This window comes from Callospermophilus lateralis, chromosome 1 (assembly GCF_048772815.1).
Source record: "Callospermophilus lateralis isolate mCalLat2 chromosome 1, mCalLat2.hap1, whole genome shotgun sequence".
Taxonomy (NCBI): Eukaryota; Metazoa; Chordata; class Mammalia; order Rodentia; family Sciuridae; genus Callospermophilus; species Callospermophilus lateralis.
Genome location: NC_135305.1, coordinates 224,160,950 through 224,180,016, shown reverse-complemented (window position 1 = coordinate 224,180,016; position 19,067 = coordinate 224,160,950). Strand labels below are relative to the sequence as shown.

General features: G+C 58.3%; 2 protein-coding genes and 2 non-coding genes across 10 annotated transcripts; 2 read left to right on the top strand and 2 right to left on the bottom strand.

Moving 5' to 3' along the window:
* Positions 1–776: 776 nt before the first annotated feature.
* Positions 777–849, bottom strand: Trnaf-gaa (transfer RNA phenylalanine (anticodon GAA)). Its single transcript has one exon. It is a non-coding gene; the product is annotated as a tRNA-Phe (tRNA).
* A 132-nt stretch (positions 850–981) lies between these two features.
* Positions 982–1,055, top strand: Trnan-guu (transfer RNA asparagine (anticodon GUU)). The gene has a single exon. It is a non-coding gene; the product is annotated as a tRNA-Asn (tRNA).
* On the top strand, positions 1,038–8,802 carry Ndufs7 (NADH:ubiquinone oxidoreductase core subunit S7). Of its 7 annotated transcripts, none has more exons than XM_077109848.1 (8): positions 1,231–1,405; positions 3,901–3,937; positions 4,561–4,629; positions 5,010–5,127; positions 6,200–6,379; positions 6,439–6,502; positions 7,430–7,535; positions 8,641–8,802. In XM_077109848.1, the coding sequence occupies exons 1-7, from the start codon at positions 1,390–1,392 to the stop codon at positions 7,501–7,503; spliced, it is 558 nt and encodes a 185-aa protein (XP_076965963.1). In that variant the 5' UTR covers positions 1,231–1,389; the 3' UTR covers positions 7,504–7,535; positions 8,641–8,802. The 7 variants fall into 7 exon arrangements, with proteins under 7 accessions (XP_076965962.1, XP_076965963.1, XP_076965960.1 ...); XM_077109850.1 differs by having other exon boundaries at positions 1,299–1,405; positions 7,447–7,535; XM_077109849.1 differs by having other exon boundaries at positions 1,302–1,405; positions 6,456–6,502.
* A 1,373-nt stretch (positions 8,803–10,175) lies between these two features.
* On the bottom strand, positions 10,176–13,249 carry Gamt (guanidinoacetate N-methyltransferase). Its single transcript, XM_077106033.1, has 6 exons — positions 12,993–13,249; positions 11,840–11,985; positions 11,613–11,676; positions 11,270–11,337; positions 11,020–11,130; positions 10,176–10,505 (listed from the first exon to the last, which is right to left on the bottom strand). Exons 1-6 carry the CDS (start codon positions 13,171–13,173, stop codon positions 10,365–10,367), a joined length of 711 nt encoding a protein of 236 aa, XP_076962148.1. The 5' UTR covers positions 13,174–13,249; the 3' UTR covers positions 10,176–10,364.
* Between the last annotated feature and the right edge of the window lie 5,818 nt (positions 13,250–19,067).

The following is a 19,067-nucleotide window of genomic DNA, read 5'->3' as shown; positions in this document are numbered from 1 at the left end:
AGAGAGGAAAAGGCTTTTGTTCCAGCCAGTGTTGCAGATTCTGGTCAAGCCTACCTGTCCTTTCCCCCCACCTCAGCCTGGATTGCTCCTCTGTTGAGTCACCCCTCTAGTAGCCAGGCCAGGCCAGGCCTGGGTGACAGCCCCTGCCCTGCCAATGCACCTGCCCTTGCCTCTCATCCCCAGGGACCAGGAGGATTTGCTTAGCACTGGAGCCCCAGCACCTCAGAACTCAATCAGTTCCTGCGTGGTCCTCAGTAGGCGGCCGGCCTGCTGGAGCCTCAGTCTCCCATTAGGGAAAGGGGCAGAAAAGGTGGAGCCGGGATCCAGCAGGATTTGTGTGCAGCAAATGATGTGCACGTGGGAAGCCTTTTGCAAACTCGAGTTTGGCTATTATAATCTGTTCTGACTGTAGCCCTACAAGAGTGGAAAGTGTTGGGTGGATTTACAGCACTGCCAATTTTTAAAAAAAGTGTTTGTAGTTGTAGTTGGACACAATACCTTTGTTTTTATGTGGTTCTGAGGATGAACCCAGGGCCTCATGCCAGCGCTCTACCGCTGAGCCACAGTCCCGTCCCAGCACAGCCAGTTTTTTAAAAAAATCGAAAATACTGAAGAAGGTAGGTAAAGGAAAGTTTGGGAAGCAATAGAAGTAGGGGGAAGTGGGAGAACTGGTGGTTGCTGGTGGAGTCAGCGCCAACTTCCTGGATCCCGGGCTGCACAACGGGGTGACGTGCCGGGGAGCAAACCGAGAGTCCGGGGTTGGGTGCCAAAACTTCTGCCGAAACCCGGGATCGAACCAGGGACCTTTAGATCTTCAGTCTAACGCTCTCCCAACTGAGCTATTTCGGCAGAGCGCGAGGCGCCTCTTCCTTGCCGGAACTCCGCCCCGCCCCGCTGCCGCTGCCGTCGCGGCTGCCGCTGCCGCCGTGCACAGAGCGCGCATGCCTCGTAGGACGCCACTGGGCACCCGACTACAGCGCTGTCTCTGTGGCGCAATCGGTTAGCGCGTTCGGCTGTTAACCGAAAGGTTGGTGGTTCGAGCCCACCCAGGGACGCGCAGGATGACCTTTTGTTTCCAAGGGTACCAAGGCGTCACATTTCCTTTTGTCACCCTCGCCCCGAAGACCCCGTACCCGGAGCCATCCTCTTGAAGCGCCCGGTGTTGGCACGAGCAAGCAGGGAAAGCGCAGCTCCCCGAAGGCCCCGAACCCGGCACCATCCTCCTGGAGCACGCGGTGCTGGCACGAGCAAGCCGGAGAAAGCGCAGCGGAACGACCCAGACGGGGTTCCGGTTTCCGCCCGCACGCGGAGGCTTTTTGTTCCTGGCCCAGGGGACCCGGAACGCTGAGGAGGACGAACCGCAAAGGTTGTCTGAAGGCCGAGGCCAAGATGGCGGCGCTAGCGGGTGAGCTCGCGGAGGGCGCCCGGGTGGGCCGGCCGGGGCTGGGCCGGGTGGGGCGCGGCCAGCCTGCGGTCGACGAGGCCGAGGCCGGGGCAGAGGGCGAGGGTCGCCCTGTTCAGGCCGCAGTGCGGGCCGGCGCGCCGCGCTCTGCTGTCCCGGCTCGGAATAGGATGAAAGGCTAATTCCCAGGGAGACCCTGCGACCGCCGAGCGGCGACTTGCCGAGTGTCTGCGCGCGTTCGCGGTTCTCTTGAGTGCTCACCCTTGGTTACGAGTCCGGTCCTGCCCGGTGTGGTCGGAGGAGGCCGAGGCGGGAGGATTCCCCGAGCCCGGGGTCGGAGGCCAGTCCGGGAAACGTGGAGAGACTCCGTCGCCAGAAAATAGTAACAGGGACAGAGAGAGTCACAGGGACAGTGAGGACAGTAAGTGGCAATGGTAGTAGTAACAGTGATTACCAGTCACTGTGAGCCTGGTCCAGAGGCGCCCCAGGGCGCGCACTTGGCTGTGCGTTTACCCAAGTCCCCGACTTCTCAGACGGGAAACTGAGGCCTGGGGACCGACCTTCATGCCGGCCTCAGCCTGCCGAGGTTACAGTGACGTCCTTAGGAGACTTTTGAAGCTGCCTCGGCCTCAGAATTCAGCCACCTGGACAGGCCGGGGCGAGGAGGGAGAACCTGTGGGGATTGCAGGGGTTGGGGCTGCTGACTCCAGCCCTGGACCTTGGATGCAGGAAGCTGCCCACAGCCTGGACAGCAGCCTCTCCCTTAGGCCGTCCCTCCCCACCGTTCCCTGAATTAATTTGCTCTTTCTGCCACAGTCATGTGGTTAAACCACAGAAATTCATCCTCCGCGTCCCGGGGCCTGGGAGTCTGAGATCAAGGTGTTGTGGGCTGGTTCCTCTGAGGGTCTCTCTTTGGCTTGTGTGTGGTAGCTTCTCCTGTGTCCTCACATGGTTGTTTGTCCCTGTTTGCATATTTGTCCTGATCATCTCCTCTTTGTGTGTGTGTGTGGGGGGGGCGTTCAGTTGTAGATGGACACAATATCTACATTTTATTTATTTATTTTTATGTGGTGCTGAGGATCAAACACAGTGCCTCATGCATGTGAGACAAGCACTCTGCCACTGAGTCCCAGCCCCAAAGGCCTCCTGCTTTAAATCAGTACTGCAGATAGAACCCCTTTTAATTGATTTGAGACAGGGTTTAACTAAGTTGATGAGCCAGGTCTTGAACTTGCGATCTTTCTTCTTCAGCCTCAATCATCTGCTCCTCTCTCTTATTTTTTATTTTGATACTAGGGCTTGAACCCAAGGGTACTTTACCACAGAGCTACATCCTAGTCATTTTTATTTTTTGAGACAGGATCTTGCTAAATTGCTTAGGGCCTCCATAAATTGCTGAGGCTGGCCTTGAATTTGCAATCCTCCTGCCTCAGCTTCCTGACCTGTTAGGATCACAGGCATATGCCATGGTGCCGTCTGGCCTCTCTGTTCTTAAGAACACCAGTCCTGTGGATTAGGGCCCACTCCAGTGACCTCACTGTAACTTCTCTCTGTAGAGAACCTCTCTTCAAACACAGTTGAATTTCACCACATGCATTTGGGGGACAAGTTGCACCTAGCCTGGCCTCTTCAGTGTCCTCCTTGTTCATCAGGATCTCTCGTGTGTCCAGCTACCTTCCCCACCCCGTGCGTCTCCCTGTCTGACAGCAGCCTGTTGGAGCTTCAGGTTTCTCCCTCTGGGTGGTTTCCAAGGAGGCCTCCGTTTGGAGCAGTCCCCCCTCTGTTCTTTGTGTGGGCTTCTTGGCTGCAAGGGTTGATGTGGGTGGTGCCTCTGCTGCCTGCTGGACTCCAGGTTTCTGAAAGGTGGTGGGTTTCTGTAGGTTGGGTGGTGGTCGGCAGCATCTGAAGCCATCAGCACAGCCCAGGGCCTGGGGCCTCAGACACACTTGCTGAGCACCCCCTGTATGCGTATGCCCAGCATAGCCAAGGCCAGGTTAGGTGCTAGGGAATCCAGGGAGGTCCCCGTGTCTCAAGGGAGGCAGACCCTACGTGCGTATTGGGCAGAGATGGGATGGGTTCCAGGGTCCAGAGGGCCTGGGGCTGTTGCAGACCTGATGCCCTGATGGTATCAGCTCAGACCTGCACCATGAGAAGGGGCCAGCTCTGTGCAAGTGTGGGGCTGGGTGCCCAGGCCAAGGGAGTGGCGAGTGCAGAGTGCAGAGGCAGGGGTTGGCAGGGAGGAGGCGGGTCACAGGGAGGTGGCCTTGGTGTGGAGTCCAGGCTTCCTGCTGGGGCAGTGGGGTCTTCAGAAGGGATGAAGCTGCCTGTGTGTTGAGCGACCCTCCTCACCAGCATTTGTGGAATGGCATTTAGGACAGCAAAGGCGGTGGGGGAGTGCCTGGGGGAGGCGCCTGAGGCTGGACCCTGTTACTGAGCCCCGGCACCTGAGCTAGTGGCCCTGAGTACTCACTGTCTCTGACCTGTGGCTCTCTCCATAGCTCTCAGCCCACTCTGTGTCCGGATGCTCGGCCTTCGGTGAGTGCCTGACCACCCTGACTGACTGACAGAGTTGTTGCAGGGCCTCAGAGTGGGAAGGGGCCTTCAGCATCAACAAGGGAGCCCCTTGGTGAAGGTCACCCACCAGGTTGGGGCAGGACAGGACCTGCTTCCTGTCCTGGGCATGTGGAGTGTGGGGCCCTGTGTGGACCAGAGCTTCCCTCACCCTCGTCTGCCTGTGGGCACCCTCAGCACTCCTTGCTGCCTGCCGCAGGTGTTCTGTGGCAACTCAGGCAGGGCTAGGGGCTGTCCATCCCTTGGTCAGGGACACAGGACCTGTCCTCAGAGCGTCCTTCTGCAGATGACACAATACTGTCCTTGCTTCAACATTTGGGCCTGTTGACCAGCTGGGTGCATCCCTGAAGAAGCACTCCAAAAGTCTGGGTCATCTTCAGGCTGCTGGGTGATGGCCACAGGGCCCCAGAGGCTCTGTCAGGGCTCTGAGTGAGAGGGTGGGAAGCCACTGGGTAGAAGAGCAGGAGGTCCCTGGTGGGGAGGGAAGGGCAGGTCCACAGGGACAGGAAGTGGGCTCTTGCCCAGGGTCCTGGGTTCACCCAGTAGGGCCTCAGGTGATCACTGACCCTCGCTCCTCTCCTGGGCAGCTCCAATGTGGGTTCAGCCATGCAGGCACGAGGCGTCCATCGGAGCCTGGCCAGAGAGGGCCCCAGCAGGTGAGGCTGGCTTCTGGAGGAGGTCCTTGTCCTGCCTGCCCCCCACTGCCTGCACTGCGGTGACTGGTGTGTCTGCTGGGCTTCATTCTGTGTCCCTGCCCTGAGAGCTCTGCCAGGACCTGGCCTGTGGGTCCCAGCCCCACCTCCATGTCCCCACTGCCCTCCAGGGTGGCCTTCTTGTGTTCCTCTGCTTATTAGATTCTGTGGCCTTGGGCTTCAACCAGTGTGATCCCAGGACTGTGCCTGTGACTGTCTTTGTCCTTCCCTCCGAGAGACTGCTCTGGGCCAGGTCCTCCAGGCAGGGGTGCAGGTGGCCACACCTGCCTCCCGGGGGCTCTACCAGGCTGATGCCTTCTCATGCCAGTGTGTCCTGTGCTCAGCACCCAGCCTGCTGTGTCCAAGGCCAGAGCCATGGTTCCTAAACCCACCGAGCTTCCCAGGAGCCGCGGCGAGTTTGTGGTGACCAAGCTGGATGACCTTATCAACTGGGCCCGCCGAGTGAGTCCCCATTGCACTCCAACCCCCCCCCAGCTGCACACTCACACAGCACTGCACACGGTGGACAGGAGTGCATGCCTGTGTCCCAGCTGTCCTTGAACCCACCCTCCTTACTTCCACCTGCCCGTCACAGTTCCCTGGGCCTCTGCCTCCCTGGGGTCTCTTGACAGAGCTGTGTGGGTGGTGCTGGGGGCTGAACCGGCCTGGTGCCTGCGGGCAGCACTCGACCAGCTGGGCTACGTCCCAGCCCCCAGAGGAGTTTTGCAAATGAGAAAAGGCACACACTGAGAGCAGTAGGTCCTTTCCCCTGCTGTGTGCAGGTCAGGACCAGGAGTCTGCTCAGAGTCCAGATCAGCCCTGACCCACCCCAAGGCTGAGTGTCACCCACTGGCGTGTGCCTGTGAACATCCTGCCAGAGCTGCAGCTTCCAAGATGCAGGTGCCCTCTGCAGGGTCTCACGTTAGCACAGAAATCTGGGGGCTCAGGATCTGTCCAGCCACAGAGGCCAGCCAGGTGGACATGGCCATCCATGCTCTGTAGTTTGGACCTGGCCACCTTTGTTAACACATCTGCTGGGCATGGGGGACACTTTGAGGTCTCCTACCCAGGTGGGGGGCCAGGAAGAGCCACAGCGGAACAAAGCCAACAGTTTGAAGAAATGGCCAGGCCAAGGGCTCAAGGATGGCTCCTTGGGGGTCAGCCAGGCTGTGCAGGAGCTGCTGGGCTGCAGATCCTGGGGACGTGTGGGACAGGCTCAGAACTTGAGCAGGCCTGGAGATTCAGACCTGTGTTCTCACAGGCTGCTGGGACCACTAGGCCCATGGCTGGTGCCTGCAGGATGTGCTGGGCCGGATGGGCTGACCCATGGGCAGTTCCTCTGATGTGTCTGGCAGCAAGTGCGCTCTGAGAGGGCCCCTACCCGGAGCTCACTTGGTATGAGGGCAGCCCTCCCTCCTGGCCATTGCTCTTGGGATGGGAACCAGGGTAGTCTCTCAAGTGGGGCTAGCAACCTAGACATTTCCTCTGTGGACTCCATGATGGGCTGTGTGTGACCCTGCCCCCCGCCCCCCAGAGCTCTCTGTGGCCCATGACCTTCGGCCTAGCCTGCTGCGCAGTGGAGATGATGCACATGGCTGCACCCCGCTATGACATGGACCGCTTTGGTGTTGTCTTCCGCGCCAGCCCCCGCCAGGCCGACGTGATGATCGTGGCTGGCACGCTCACCAACAAGATGGCCCCAGCACTCCGCAAGGTAAGCCTTGTTCCCTGCCTGGCCAGCCAGGGGCCTGCCAGGGGCCACACAGACCGCAGACCTACGTCTCTTTCAGGTGTATGACCAAATGCCAGAGCCCCGCTACGTGGTGTCCATGGGGAGGTGAGTGCCCACGGCTGCAGCCCCCTCCCTGCCCCTCTGGTCTCATTTCTGGGGGCGGGGGAGCATAGGCAGGCCACACCTCCCCAGCGGCCCAGCCTGCAGCAAGCACCCCGCTAGCACTCCGCTTCTTGAACTTGGGAGCAGTGGGTCAGTAGCCTGGACTCACACTCCTGGGCATCGCCCTCGGTCCTCCCTACCAGGGCTGTCTAGTCACTTTTAATTTTTTCTAGATAGAATTTGCATACCATGAAGTTGACCATTTAAAGTGGGCAGCTCAGTAGCTTGTAGTTGCACAGAGGCATGAGAATCTGTAGTTCCAGAACATCTTGTCACCCCAAAAGGAGACCTCATCACCATGAGTAGCCCCTGTCCCCCCAGCCCTGCACCCACGAGTCCACATCCCGTCTCTGGACTCCTCTGTCCTGGACTCTCCTGTCACTGGTCATATGCTGTGGCTTTGTGTATCTTGATCTCATTAAGCATCAGGCGCTCAGGTCTGTCCACACTGCAGCTGTGTCAGCTCGCTCCTGCTGGTGGCCAAGGACGCCCCAGCATGTGGACAGCCCAGTAACCTCATTCGGAGCAGTTGAGATACACCCCAGAGCTCACCTAGCCAGTCACCGTTGCCAGGCGTAGCTGTTCCTGTTCCCACCGCCCTGGGGCCAGTGCCCGGGAGTCAGGGGCGTTTAGGGCTTGCCCTGGGGTGGAGGCAGCAGGCTGTGGTTTTGGCACGGCCTTGGCGACCTGTCCTCCTCCAGGAGCTTCTTGCCAGTCTTCTGACCCCACGCTGGCCGCCCTCAGGAATTGACCATCAGCAGCCCTGGGCTGTTGCACACCTGCCCCTGTGCTGCAGAGGGCCCCTGGAGGCTGCCGTCAGCTGGTGGGGGGAGGTGGGGGGAGGTGGGTGCTGCCCGAAGCCCTGTGCAGAGTTGCCCCTCCCCCAGCTGTGCCAACGGAGGCGGCTACTACCATTACTCCTACTCCGTGGTGAGAGGCTGTGACCGCATCGTGCCCGTGGACATTTATGTGCCAGGTGAGGACATGCTCCAGAGACAGACTGGTCCAAGGTAGCCCAGCCCCTGGTCAGCGAAGGGACTCCTGCAGGGAAGGTCCAGATACTGGACTGGCCCATGCTGGGACCACATGGAGCCATGTATAGTTACAGAAATGGGAAAATGTTCCTGGAGGCCAAGGAACATTCCTGGTCCTCACAGGAAGGCCCGTAAGACCCCCTCAGATCCAGGGGTGGCCAGGTGGCCATCCTTGGCAAATAAAGCGTGCAGGGCAGGCTGGTGTGGCCCAGTGGTGCTGTGCTTGCTTGGCACTCGTGAGGCCTGAGTTCTGTCCCAGCACCACAGGAACCAGAAAGCGCAGGGCCCTCAGTTCACTCGGAATGCCAGGAGCGACACCAGCGCTTCCTCGGCGTGTGTGCCCTCGAGGGCTCAGGGCCTACTGAGCGCTGGCTGGCTGACAGCATGCCAACCTGGACGTCCTGTTTCACATGCAGGCCCACGGCGTCCCTGTCCTTGGGCAGTCCCAGTGAGTGGCAGATGGGCACTGTGGGGTGGCTTCCTGGGCATTTGTTCTGATTACAACCAGTAGTTATCAAGGTCTGGAAGCAAAGCCCCTTCTGGACATGGGGGACAACCATGCCCAGCTCTAGGCTGTCTCACACTGTCGCCTGGGCCTCCAGCGAGCAAGGGATGTCCCTGGTCAGGAATGCTCGAGGCTGGTGCCAGGGGACTACCTCCCTGTTCTTCTTGGCTCAAGCTGTCTGCCCTGGGCTCCCTGGCCCCAGGTCCCATGCCTGTTTGTGAATGTGTGCCCCCGTACCCGGAGGGCAGTGGCTTCTCCCCTCTTGGGAGTGCCCGAGGGCCAGACTAGGCAGTGCAGGCACTGCCCGGGTCCTGTCTCAGGCCTGCAGAGTCCAGGAAGGAGTAGCAGGAGGGGAAGATGAGTCAGCCCGGCTCACTCTGCACAGGGCTTCTACCTGTCCTGCCCACCTGCATCGGCCCAGCAGGGTGCATTTGGTAGACCTTTGTGGGGCTGGACTGCAGAGGGAAGGGCAGGCTGGAGTGGCCTTACTGCTCTGGCCAGAGGTCACCCACAGGAGGCAGCTGAGCTCGTGTCCCCCACAGGCTGCCCACCCACAGCGGAGGCCCTGCTGTATGGCATCCTGCAGCTTCAGAGGAAGATCAAACGGGAGAAGAGACTCAAGATCTGGTACCGCAGGTAGCGCCTCTGCCGCCACTGGAGCCCTGTGCACCCTGCCCCAAGACGGAATAAACCTCAGTCCTCGAGCTGTGTGGAGTGTGGGGTGCGAGGTGCCCTGGGGTGAGGGATGGCAGCCCCCAGACAGTGTGGGACAGAGCTGAGGAGTGGGTGAGCCTGGTATCCTGTGCCTGCTCAGTAGGGCCTCTGCCAGGCAGGGTCTCTTACTACCCTGTGGATGAAGGTGCCAGGGGGTGAACTGCCTGGCCCATCACCCAGATGACCCATGCTGGGAGGCTCTGGCCTGGGGCCCCGACCCTCTCCCTTTCAGGCCCCCTTGGTTTAAACAGCTGCTGGCCTTTTGGGTGCCCAAGGGGCCACTGTCTCCTGAGCCCATGTCTGAGTAGTTTGGACCTGTAAGGACACCAAGAGGATGAAGAGAAAGAGCCACATACCCCCCGCCAGCTGACCCTTACCCTGGAGACACCAGGCACAGGCGTCCCCTTTGGGGACCATCCCTGGAGCACCCCTGGGTGCGTAGTCTCCAGCCAGGTGGCCTCAGGAAGGCCTTCACCAGAGGCTGCCCTCCTCAGAGGTGTGTGTTCTCAACCTTGTTTGGATGTCCCATGTTCTGCTGACCCCAGCTCTGCAAGTCCATAGCGAGTGCCACCATGGGCCAGGGATGATTTTGGGACAGGCAGTTTCCACCAATCAGGGGTAGGATGGGGGTTCCCAGATCACTAAGGTGGAGGCAGTGGGTGCCTGGCCCAGTCAAAGACGGCTTTTTTTGGTACTGGGGACTGAACCCAAGTGTGCTTTACCTCTCAGCCACATCCCCACCCCTTTCATTTTGAGACAGGGTCTTGCTAAATTGGTCCCTAAATTGCAGACGCTGACTTTGACCCTGCAGTCCTCCTGCTTCACAGCCTGTCACTGGGATTGCAGTGTTGGCCATGTGCCCAGCCCAAGACCATGCTAAAGTGGCAGCTGTTCCAGTCAAAGGGAGTGTCCTACACTGAGCCCTCAGCCTGGCCTTTGTGTTCAGCGTGTGGAGGGAGCTGGCAGGAGGGTCCCTGCAGAGGGCACAGCAGTACTGAGGGCCTGCATGTGAATGGACAGGCCCAAGAGCTGCGTGGGTAAGGCCAACAGCTGGGGTGACCAGTTGGGCCCAGAACAAGCTGAGCCAGTCTGTTCCCTGGGCGGTGGGGTCCTGGTCAAGTCCCTGGACAATGGGAGCTCTGCAATGGTGGAGCAGTACTCAGGATGACACTGCTCACTCGGGTGGGCAGGGCAGGGGCCATCCCCCCACCCTGTGAGGCCCTAACCAGCCCCTCAAGACCTTCTGCTGCCATCAGAGTAGTGGTCTCCCCTCCTGCCACCTTGAACAGGGGACATCCACCATGGGCAGGCTTCTGACCTGGGGCTGCTGGGAAGCTGGACTGCACACACCACTGCACACATGCCCACTGGCCAGGTCCAGTGGCCGCCTTTATTTCACTCTCAGCCCAGCAGGTTACCTGGCAGTGGTCAGGAAAGCTGTGACCACTGCTGAATCAGGCCCAGCAGAGGCACCAGGTGGGGCACAGAGGCCTAGTAGGTGGACCGTGGCCCACAAAGGCACTGAGTGTGTGCAGATCTGGAGGCGGGTGGCTCAGTGCTTGGTGACCAGGGGTATGATCATCTGCGGGAAGGTGTAGTAGCGGCAGTCGGCTGGCGGGACCAGAGCCATCACCTCCGTGCGGATGTCCTCCCTGCAGAACCCCGCCTCCTGCAGCGCAGGCATCTGTGTCTCCTAGAGGGGGGGTTGGTCACAGCCCTGGCACTGCCCCTCAGGCCACAGGTGTGTGCCCAGGTGGGTGTAGTCCAGCTGTCCACATGCCCTGGGTGTCCTCCCAGCAGTCCCCCAGCCAGCATCCCAGGGCCAGCAAGGCACTAAGGCCCTCTGTGGCCCCTCCTGGGGTGGTTCTCCATGTCCTTATGAGTGCACCCCAGAGCAGAAGGACGGACGTGTGGGCTGTGGACACACGTCTTATGAGGAGACCTGCCTTTTGGCCCTGTGGTGGGCAGAGGCTCTGATAGGAACAGCTGGACAGGCAACAGAGGGGGGGCATAGGGCCCGGACTGTATCCTCAGGGCACTGGGGAGCCATGGCAGACGGCTGACCCAGTGAGGGGTCTGGATGGACAGCCAGTACAGTCAAGCCCATCCAGGACCTCAGCCCTGAGGCCCGCAGGAGGGGAGCCCTCCCAGGGTCCCCAGGGCCACTGCCTGGTAGAGTCGCCACCCATGCCCTCCCGTGGCCCCACCTGGAACATGGTGGTGATGTCTGAGTACTGGGCCTTCATCAGCTCCCCCCAGGAGGTGAGGTTACAGTAGGTGAGCACTCCTCCAGGCTTCAGCAGGCGGAAGGCGTGGTTCTGGGGAGGAGGTGGGTTTGGACAGGGGCTCCCCACAGGCCTGCTGCACCCCAGCAGTCAGCACCCCAGCAGTCAGGAATGGGAGGAAAGCCAGGCGCCCTGCCCAGCCCGCAGAGTACCCATCGCCACCGCTTCCTACCCTGATGAAGGTGAACTGGTGCGTGTGCCAAGTCTCCTCTGACAGCGGGTAGGTGTCATACAGGATCCCTGCATGGCAACACGGCTCTGTCAGGGCTGGACTGCAGGTGGGCATCATGTCCACTGGACACCACCTCTGCACACCTTCAGGTATCTGTCACACACCAGGCTCTCCAGTAGGCTCATGTCCTTGCCCACCCAGGCTGTCCCCAGGTGCGTGCCACACATGGTATACTTAGAAGACCCCTCCATGAGCAGAGGCCGGGCAGGAGCCACCAGAGAGGAGCTGGAGCTCAGCACACCCCCCATGACACCCCCATACCTAGCTCCCGGGGCACCCTCACCGTCAAAGTGACTGTCTGGCAGTGTGGGCGCCACCTCTTCCCACAGGCCTTTCAAGGGGACAACCTTGGGAGAGGGGAGGAAAATGAAGACAGGGAAGGAGTCCCCAAAATCTCCCTACCTGCTGGAAGGGAGGGACTCCCAAGGGAGACCGCCCCAGGCCCCCAGCCTCCTCTAGGGAGCGCCTTTGATCACAAGTGGGCTGCCAGGGCTGCAGGCAGAGGGGCACCTTGTGTGGCTGCCGCGGGGCCCAGTCCTGGAGTCGCTGGAAGACGCCATCATTGCACTCGATGATCCAGTGCTCATCGATGGGAGCCTCCTGCACCTTTGAGGCCGCGATGGCCATGCCGAAACCCACCTCCAGGACCCGGCCTCCTGGACAGACAAAAGACACCAGGCATCACGTGTGGTTCCTCTGGGGAGCTGCCTGAAGGAGGGGGTGCAGGGCAAGCACTGGCCGAGAATCACATTTGCCACAAGGACAGGGGAGGGGTGCTGTGGGTGGACAGAACACAGCAGTCCAGAGAGGCAATAGCGTGGGCCCTGGCCAGTGTCCAGAAAGGGTGGCCCGCCAAAGAGGCCTTGGACAGAAGCTTTTGGCCAGAGCCCCTGGGGGGAGGTTAGAGCCTTGGACTTTGAGACCAGGCCCATGCTGTTTGTACTGGTGGCCCTTATCTCTCTAACTGGTTACTTTCCTGTCCCCTTCCCTCCCTCTGCACCACGAAGTTTGCAAGGGCAAAGCTGGGTTGAGGCCTAGGATTTGGAATGCTCTGGGAGGAGAGGGTACAGTCCTTCTGGACCGCGTGTTAAAGCCCCTCTCCACTGCTCTGCACAGAGACACTGGATGTGGTCATTGGCCAGGTGGGAGCATTGAGGCTCAGCACCCAAAGGCCACGTTTGACCTCTGAAGGGCTCTATTTGGGTCTTGGGAGACTGGGGCACACGGCCTTCCACCAGGCAGTGCAGGGCCACAAGGGACAGCTGTCTCCTAAACTCAGCTTTCCGGAGCTATTCTTGGCCATTGCCAAGCGCGAGGCTTCTCCCCCGTCCTGAGAAGGCACCTGCTCCACGTCCCACAGCTATCACAGACAAGCTCCACCCCGGGTAGCGGTCCGAGGACCCATCCCCTGTCCTGCCCCAGGGAGCAGGGACCTCATTTCCTGTAGAGGAGAAATTCCTGCTACTTAGCGGGCGCCTACTGGATGCTGGCCTCGTTCCCGCAACATCCCCCCTGCCTGACTCGGTCGTCCCACTAGCAAGCAGCCCCACTCCACCACGAGGAAGCCGAGGCGCGCAGGGGCGCTAGTGCACCACGGGCAACCCGACCTTGGGCTGGCACGCCCGGGCCTTGGTTTCCCCGCCGGCGCCCGGTCGGGGGCTACCTCTGGAGGTGGCGGCGGCCGCCAGCGCGTGCATGTACGGGGTCTCCCAGCGCTCCATCACCGGCTTGCCCAGGATGCGCAGGTGCGTGTCCGCCGGGTCGTAGGCCGCCGGCGCCGCGCGCCACGCAGCGCCGCAGTCTTCTCCGGGCGTAAAAATCGGGCTGTCTGCGGGGAGGCTCATGCTGCAGCCGTGCGGACTCGGCTCAGTGCGAGGCGGGCGGCGGGACCGCAGGCGGCGGGGCCTCCTGGGCCAGGGCGCGCCCGCCGGGCGGGCGGGGCCTGCGGGGCGGGGCCGGGCCGAGAACGCCGCCGCGCGCGCCTCCCCCTGGGCCTCCCCGGGAAGGCGCCGCCCGCCCCGCGCCCCGAGGACCAGCCCTACCCCGGTCCCCACCTGGCTTCTCACGTGCTTCACTTTTCCCCTCTACCACCGCGCATAAGGACCAGTTCGCTTCTCAGGGCCGTGGGGATTTCCAAATTTCTGGGTGCTATTGCAAGATGCCTGGAGTATTTGACATTATTCAGTCTTCAGAAGGTGCTTCAGGGGGTTTCTGCAGGGTATCCCCATGATATAGACGGGGAAGCCAGGAGGGTGGAGGCGGGTCGCTCAGGATCACAGCCACCACTGCCACTATGCCGAGCTCCCTCTCCCCTCTGATGAGCTTAGGTCACACCTCGAGGTGCTGGGGTCACAGGAGACTCCAGAATCTTGATGGGGGGCTCAGCCCCCAAAGACCTCTGATTCGGGACCATCACCCAATCCCAGCTCTGCCCCTCACACTGAGCAGTCAGGCAGGCTCCTGCAGGATGTGGAGCTCCCTGCAGGCATCAAAGAGAGATGAGAGAGAGTTTTTTTAATTTTTATTTTTCAGTTCTCGGCGGACACAACATCTTTGTCTGTATGTGGTGCTGAGGATCGAACCTGGGCCGCACGCATGCCAGGGGAGCGCGCTACCGCTGTAGCCACATCCCCAGCCCCCCTGTAGGCATCTTGCAGCCACATCCCCAGCCCCACTGTAGGCATCTTGCAGCTAGGGAGGCTGAGACCTTGCCCTAGTCCAGGGCAGCCCCTTAGGGTCAGCTCGACCTCTGCCTGCTTCCCTGGACCGCACACCAGGCCGGGTTGGCTTCCTAGCTCTGATACATGATTTCCTGTTTCCCATCCAGACCTAGAGCCACCTCAGGGGTCCCCAGCATTCTGTGAGTGCTCAGTCCTTTGCACAGTCCACAGGCGGAGCTGTTTCATTCCCGAGTAACAGTAACACACAAGGAAACTGTGCATGCCAGGCCTCTGCCCTGCACTTTCCAGGGTGCCTCTCTGCTACAGGCCTGCCTGGGCCCTAGGCCTCCTCCTCAGCAGCCTCAGGAGCACTCTGTCCCTCTGCCTGACCTCTGCACATACTCTTCCCTTTGTACATTTGAAAGGCTATCTGTATCTGACAGGCCTGGCACACAGAAAGCTTCATGAATACCTAGTATGGGTGAGGTAGAATGAGGTCTGACCATGAGGGCAGGGCAGGACCCCCAGGAGGCAGGGGGCAGGGCCCAAGCTGCATTTCCCTGTGCTGTTCTCCCGTCCTTCATCCTGTCTGGGCTCTTACTCCTGGCTGCCAGCCTATGATGGGCACCTTGGCTGGTGTTGCAGTGGCCCCGGGGTTGCGTACAGGGCATGGTGGAGCCTGCTCCCCTGTGTGTGTCCTGCACAAACAGATGATACTAAGTGTCGCCCAACCCAAGGGAAGCCCTGGAATGCACAGGAAGGAGGAGACCCACCATTCATCAGCTGTTGCTAGACCTCCTGAACAGCAGCAAACAGGCCAGTATCTGTGGTCAGCAATGCAACTGAATATGTCCTCGGCTACCATCCCTCCCAAGGCTGCAACTAGTATAGTCAGTGCTGTGGTCCCCACGTGAAGCCCCACCTGGGGCTGGATCTGCTGCCAAGCTCACCCATGGCCACTGGCACAATGCAGTTTCTTTTGGGCTCTTGTACAGGGTCTTGCCAGCATGGCAACTTGCCTCATCAGAGCCAGCAGAGGGCAGGAGGCTCCCATTAAGCTGGCACTCGCCTGGCACGAGGGGGTGGGGGTGGGGCGCTGGGTTCCATCCTCAGCACCACATAAAAAAAAGATAATGAAGATGTGTCCACTGAAAACTGAAAAATAGATATTAAAAAATTCTCTCTCTAAAAAAAAAAAAAAAAAAGATGGCGGGTGTGTGAGGGGGAACCTCCCAGTGGTAGCCCAAGAGGCCACCTGGGCTCCATGTCCAGCAGCAGCAAGAGCAGGCACATTCTGCTGGCGACTTGGCCAAGTTCAAACTTCAGCCTTTTCCTGTACTGTGACCACTCCCGCCTTTTCTAACTTGGCAAATGGAGACACTGTCTGCTCGCAGAGGCCTGGTTTGTGCCTTTGTCCAAGCTCTACAGCCTATAAACCCAGACTCAGAGATGGCAAGTGGCTTCCAGGAGCTCTCATGCACTGAGCTGCACCCCCTCCCATTTTTATTTTAGGACAGTGTTTTGTTAAGTTGCAAAGTCTGGCCTCCAATTTGTGGTCCTCCTGCCTCAGCCTCCTGAGTTGCTGGGATGACAGGTGTGCACACCGTACCTTCCTGGCCAGTTCCTTCCCAAGTGTACACAGTAAATTGGTGTCACAGGAGATGGGGACAAGTGTATGTGTGATTCTGGAACCATACTTTTATCAACTAAGCCACATCCCAGCCATACAGCCATAATTTTAAAAGAACAAAACAAAGGAAAAATGCTTATTTTCTGATAGGTGACATATTCAACCAGAATAATGCGACATGGTGAAGAAGGAGTCTACCAGCGACAGCCCAGAGGTCAGACCCTGCTGCTTGTTTCCTGTGGTGCTAAGAACCATGTTGATGTTTTTATATGATAGGGAAAAATCTCCATTGTTCCAATTTCAGTATTTTGCCACAGTGAGCACTACAAAATCAAAATTAGAATATTTCCTCGTGGGCAGAAGTTACGTGATTTTTTTTAAACTTCCTTTGCTTTTAAGTAAAATTTTATTGGCACACAGCCACAACCATCACCTACACATCTTGTGGGTGCTTTTCAACTCCAAGTTCACAGTGTAGTATTTGCTATCTGAGCTGGGTGTGGCTCAGGGTGGAGCCCTTGCCTAGGATGCACAAGGCCCTGGGTCCCACCCCAGTCACCCCCACTGCTGTTTCTGCAGCGGTCTGCAGTGCTGTCTACCACACCAAGCACCCTACTGTGCAGGCTCCGAGCTGCACCCAGGGTCCCAGCCATGAGCCATGAGCCATGAGCCATGAGCCATGAGCAGGGCAGGCCCACACCACCTCCCTGGGAGCTCATCATTAACTGGGCTGGACAATTAACAATGAGCCAACACCACAGCTGTGGTTGCCACCGTACAGTGAAGAACAAAGTCCCAGGGTCCCTGTCCCACACCCAGATAGCTGTTTTATCAGGCAACATTTACGTTGCTTTGCCTTTCTGTGTATGTAGTAACATTATGTATAGTTATAATCATATATGATAGTATTTAACACTATATATAATGCTATCATATGTAATAAAGAGGTCAGAACAGGCGTTAGCTATAGTTGATGGCTGGAAATGCTCAGGGCAACACTATTCACAATGCCTGGAAATGCCTGGGGTGGAGGGAACAGGCTGTTCTACTGTTTTTTTCTTCTGGTGGAAACAACCCAAACGTCCATCCACCAATGAATGGATATACACAGTGTGTGTGAATATTATTCAGCCATGAAAAGGACACTTGCTACAATGTGGATGGACACTGAGGACCTTGTGCTTAGTGAGAGCCAGACACAAAAGACTACACACTGCAGGACTCACAGGAAATCTTTAGTTATAAGATCCAGAGACAGCAAGTAGCATGTGGGTGCCAGGGGCCAAGCTGGGTGTGGTGGCACATGCCTGTTATCCCAGCCACTTGGAAGGCTGAGGCAGGAGAATCACAAGTTCAAACCAGCCTCAGCCACTTAGTGAAATTGTCCCAAAATAGAAAGGGCCTAGTCTGCAGCTCAGTGGTGGAATCCCTGGTGTCAATCCCCAGTAACACCAAAGGCAGGGGGCGGGGAGAAGTGCATATTTTGGCATGCATATTCTCACATTGAAAGTAAATTCAGAGAAGTGTCCAAACACCTATTTTGTTGCTGTATCTGCCCTGGGTGGGAGGGAGGAAATGCCTGGGTGGAGGGAACAGGCTCTTCTACTGGTTTCTCTTCTGCACCAGGAGATTGAACCAGGCCTCCTTCAGCAAGGCACAGCTGCCCTTGGCACTTCCCAGCCCTCTGCTTCATTTTTTAAAAATATCTTGAAGTAAACGTGGCAAAAAACCTAACGTTTTCATTTCAGTGGCAGATACATGGCTGTTATTCATCCCTCATAGGTGTCTATGTATTTTATTTTTTATTTTTTTGTCTTTTTTGGAACTGGGGGTCGAACCTAGGGCTTTGCGAATGCAAGGCAGATGCTTTGCCACTGAGCTACATCCCAGCCCTCTTTATATTTTAAATACACTATTTTAAGCAGTTCGTGCCTGGCTTCCTCCTTTCAACCACATCCTGTGCACTGTATCTGCTTGCCCTTGTCACTGAGGGATGGACATGTGGACTGTGGGCATCCTGGGCCATCTCTGTCTACACACTTAGCTAGTGTCTGAGGGGCAGATTCCTTGATGTAGAGCTGTCCAGCCTCTGCAGTCTGGAAGGCCAAGCCAGCCTGCCATCAGTGGCTGATCACCCTGGCAGCCACACCCAGCCCAGCCCAATCCCAGGAACTAGCCTTCCCTACACCTACCTCCCACCCTCAATGAGAGCCTGGCCACTTTCAAAACTGTTCACAGCCAGGTGTGATGGCACAGGCCTGTAGTCCCAGCGCCTCAGGAGGCTGAGACAGAAGAAGAGTGAGTTCAAAGCCAGCCTCAGCAAAAACGAGGTGAGCCGGTCTCTAAATAACATACAAAATAGGGCTGGGATGTGGCTCAGTGGTTGAGTGCCCCTGAGTTCAATCCCTGGTACCAAACAAACAAAAAACCTGTTAACTAATTTTTGACTTCCAAAATGTTACAGTGCAGTATAACCCCTGGGAGGTGGACAGCCACCTGGGACTGCTTGTCCCTTCTGCTGTGTCTGTTTCACTGTGGCTGAGAACCAATGAGTCACTTCCTCCAGAGCCTGCTGAGAGCAACATGTTTTGCAAGCAGTAAGGGGGGCTACAGGAGGTGTCCCACACCCCTATACTGGCGATGGAACCCAGGTTATCAATGGGGATAAAAGCTATGGGGAAAATCACAAGGCAGCAGCACATAGTACCATGTGACAAATCAATACAGATCGACTATCCATCTGTCCGTGTAGACTGGTGTTTCTCCACCTCCTGTTGACAAGGTGGGGGGGTGTCGTTCTCTGTGGTGGCGCGATCCTGTGCATTGTAGGGTGTGGAGCAGCATCTCTGGTCTTCACCCTCTTGAGGTTTGTAGTACTCCCTGCAATTTGTGACAAAGGAACTGAATCTTCATTCACTGCCAAGTGTCCCCAGGGGGACAAAATCGCCCTGTTTCTTAGAATCGTTAGTAGACAATCCACAGAACTAAAGTACTATCTCGCGGGGTGGATACTATTTTTTCACAATTGTCGAATTCGGCTTTTGATTTAATCCCAATCAGACCCATAAGTGATCTTGGGCAAGTGACTCAGCCTCTGTGTCACTCAGTACCCTCTTCTGCGAAACAGGGACATGAAGAGGATCCATGGCCCAGGACGAGAGCGCGGCAGACGCCGTGTACCGCCAGAGGACCGCGAGTCAGAGCTTTATCCACAGCGGTCAACTCGCGCGCACGGGAATCGCCAGCGGATTTAGAGGAAGCTGCAACTGCGCCTGCGCGCGCCGCCGCACACGAGCACGCACGCACGTGGCTTGGCCTGCGCGCCCTCTCCTGGAGGCGGGGCCAACGCGAGGACTCTCTTTCCCAGCGTGCCCCGCGGCTACCCAGGAGCAGCAGAAGAGGAAGTGTGACGAGCGTCGAGCAAGACTGCGCCGGCGCGGGCCCTCGT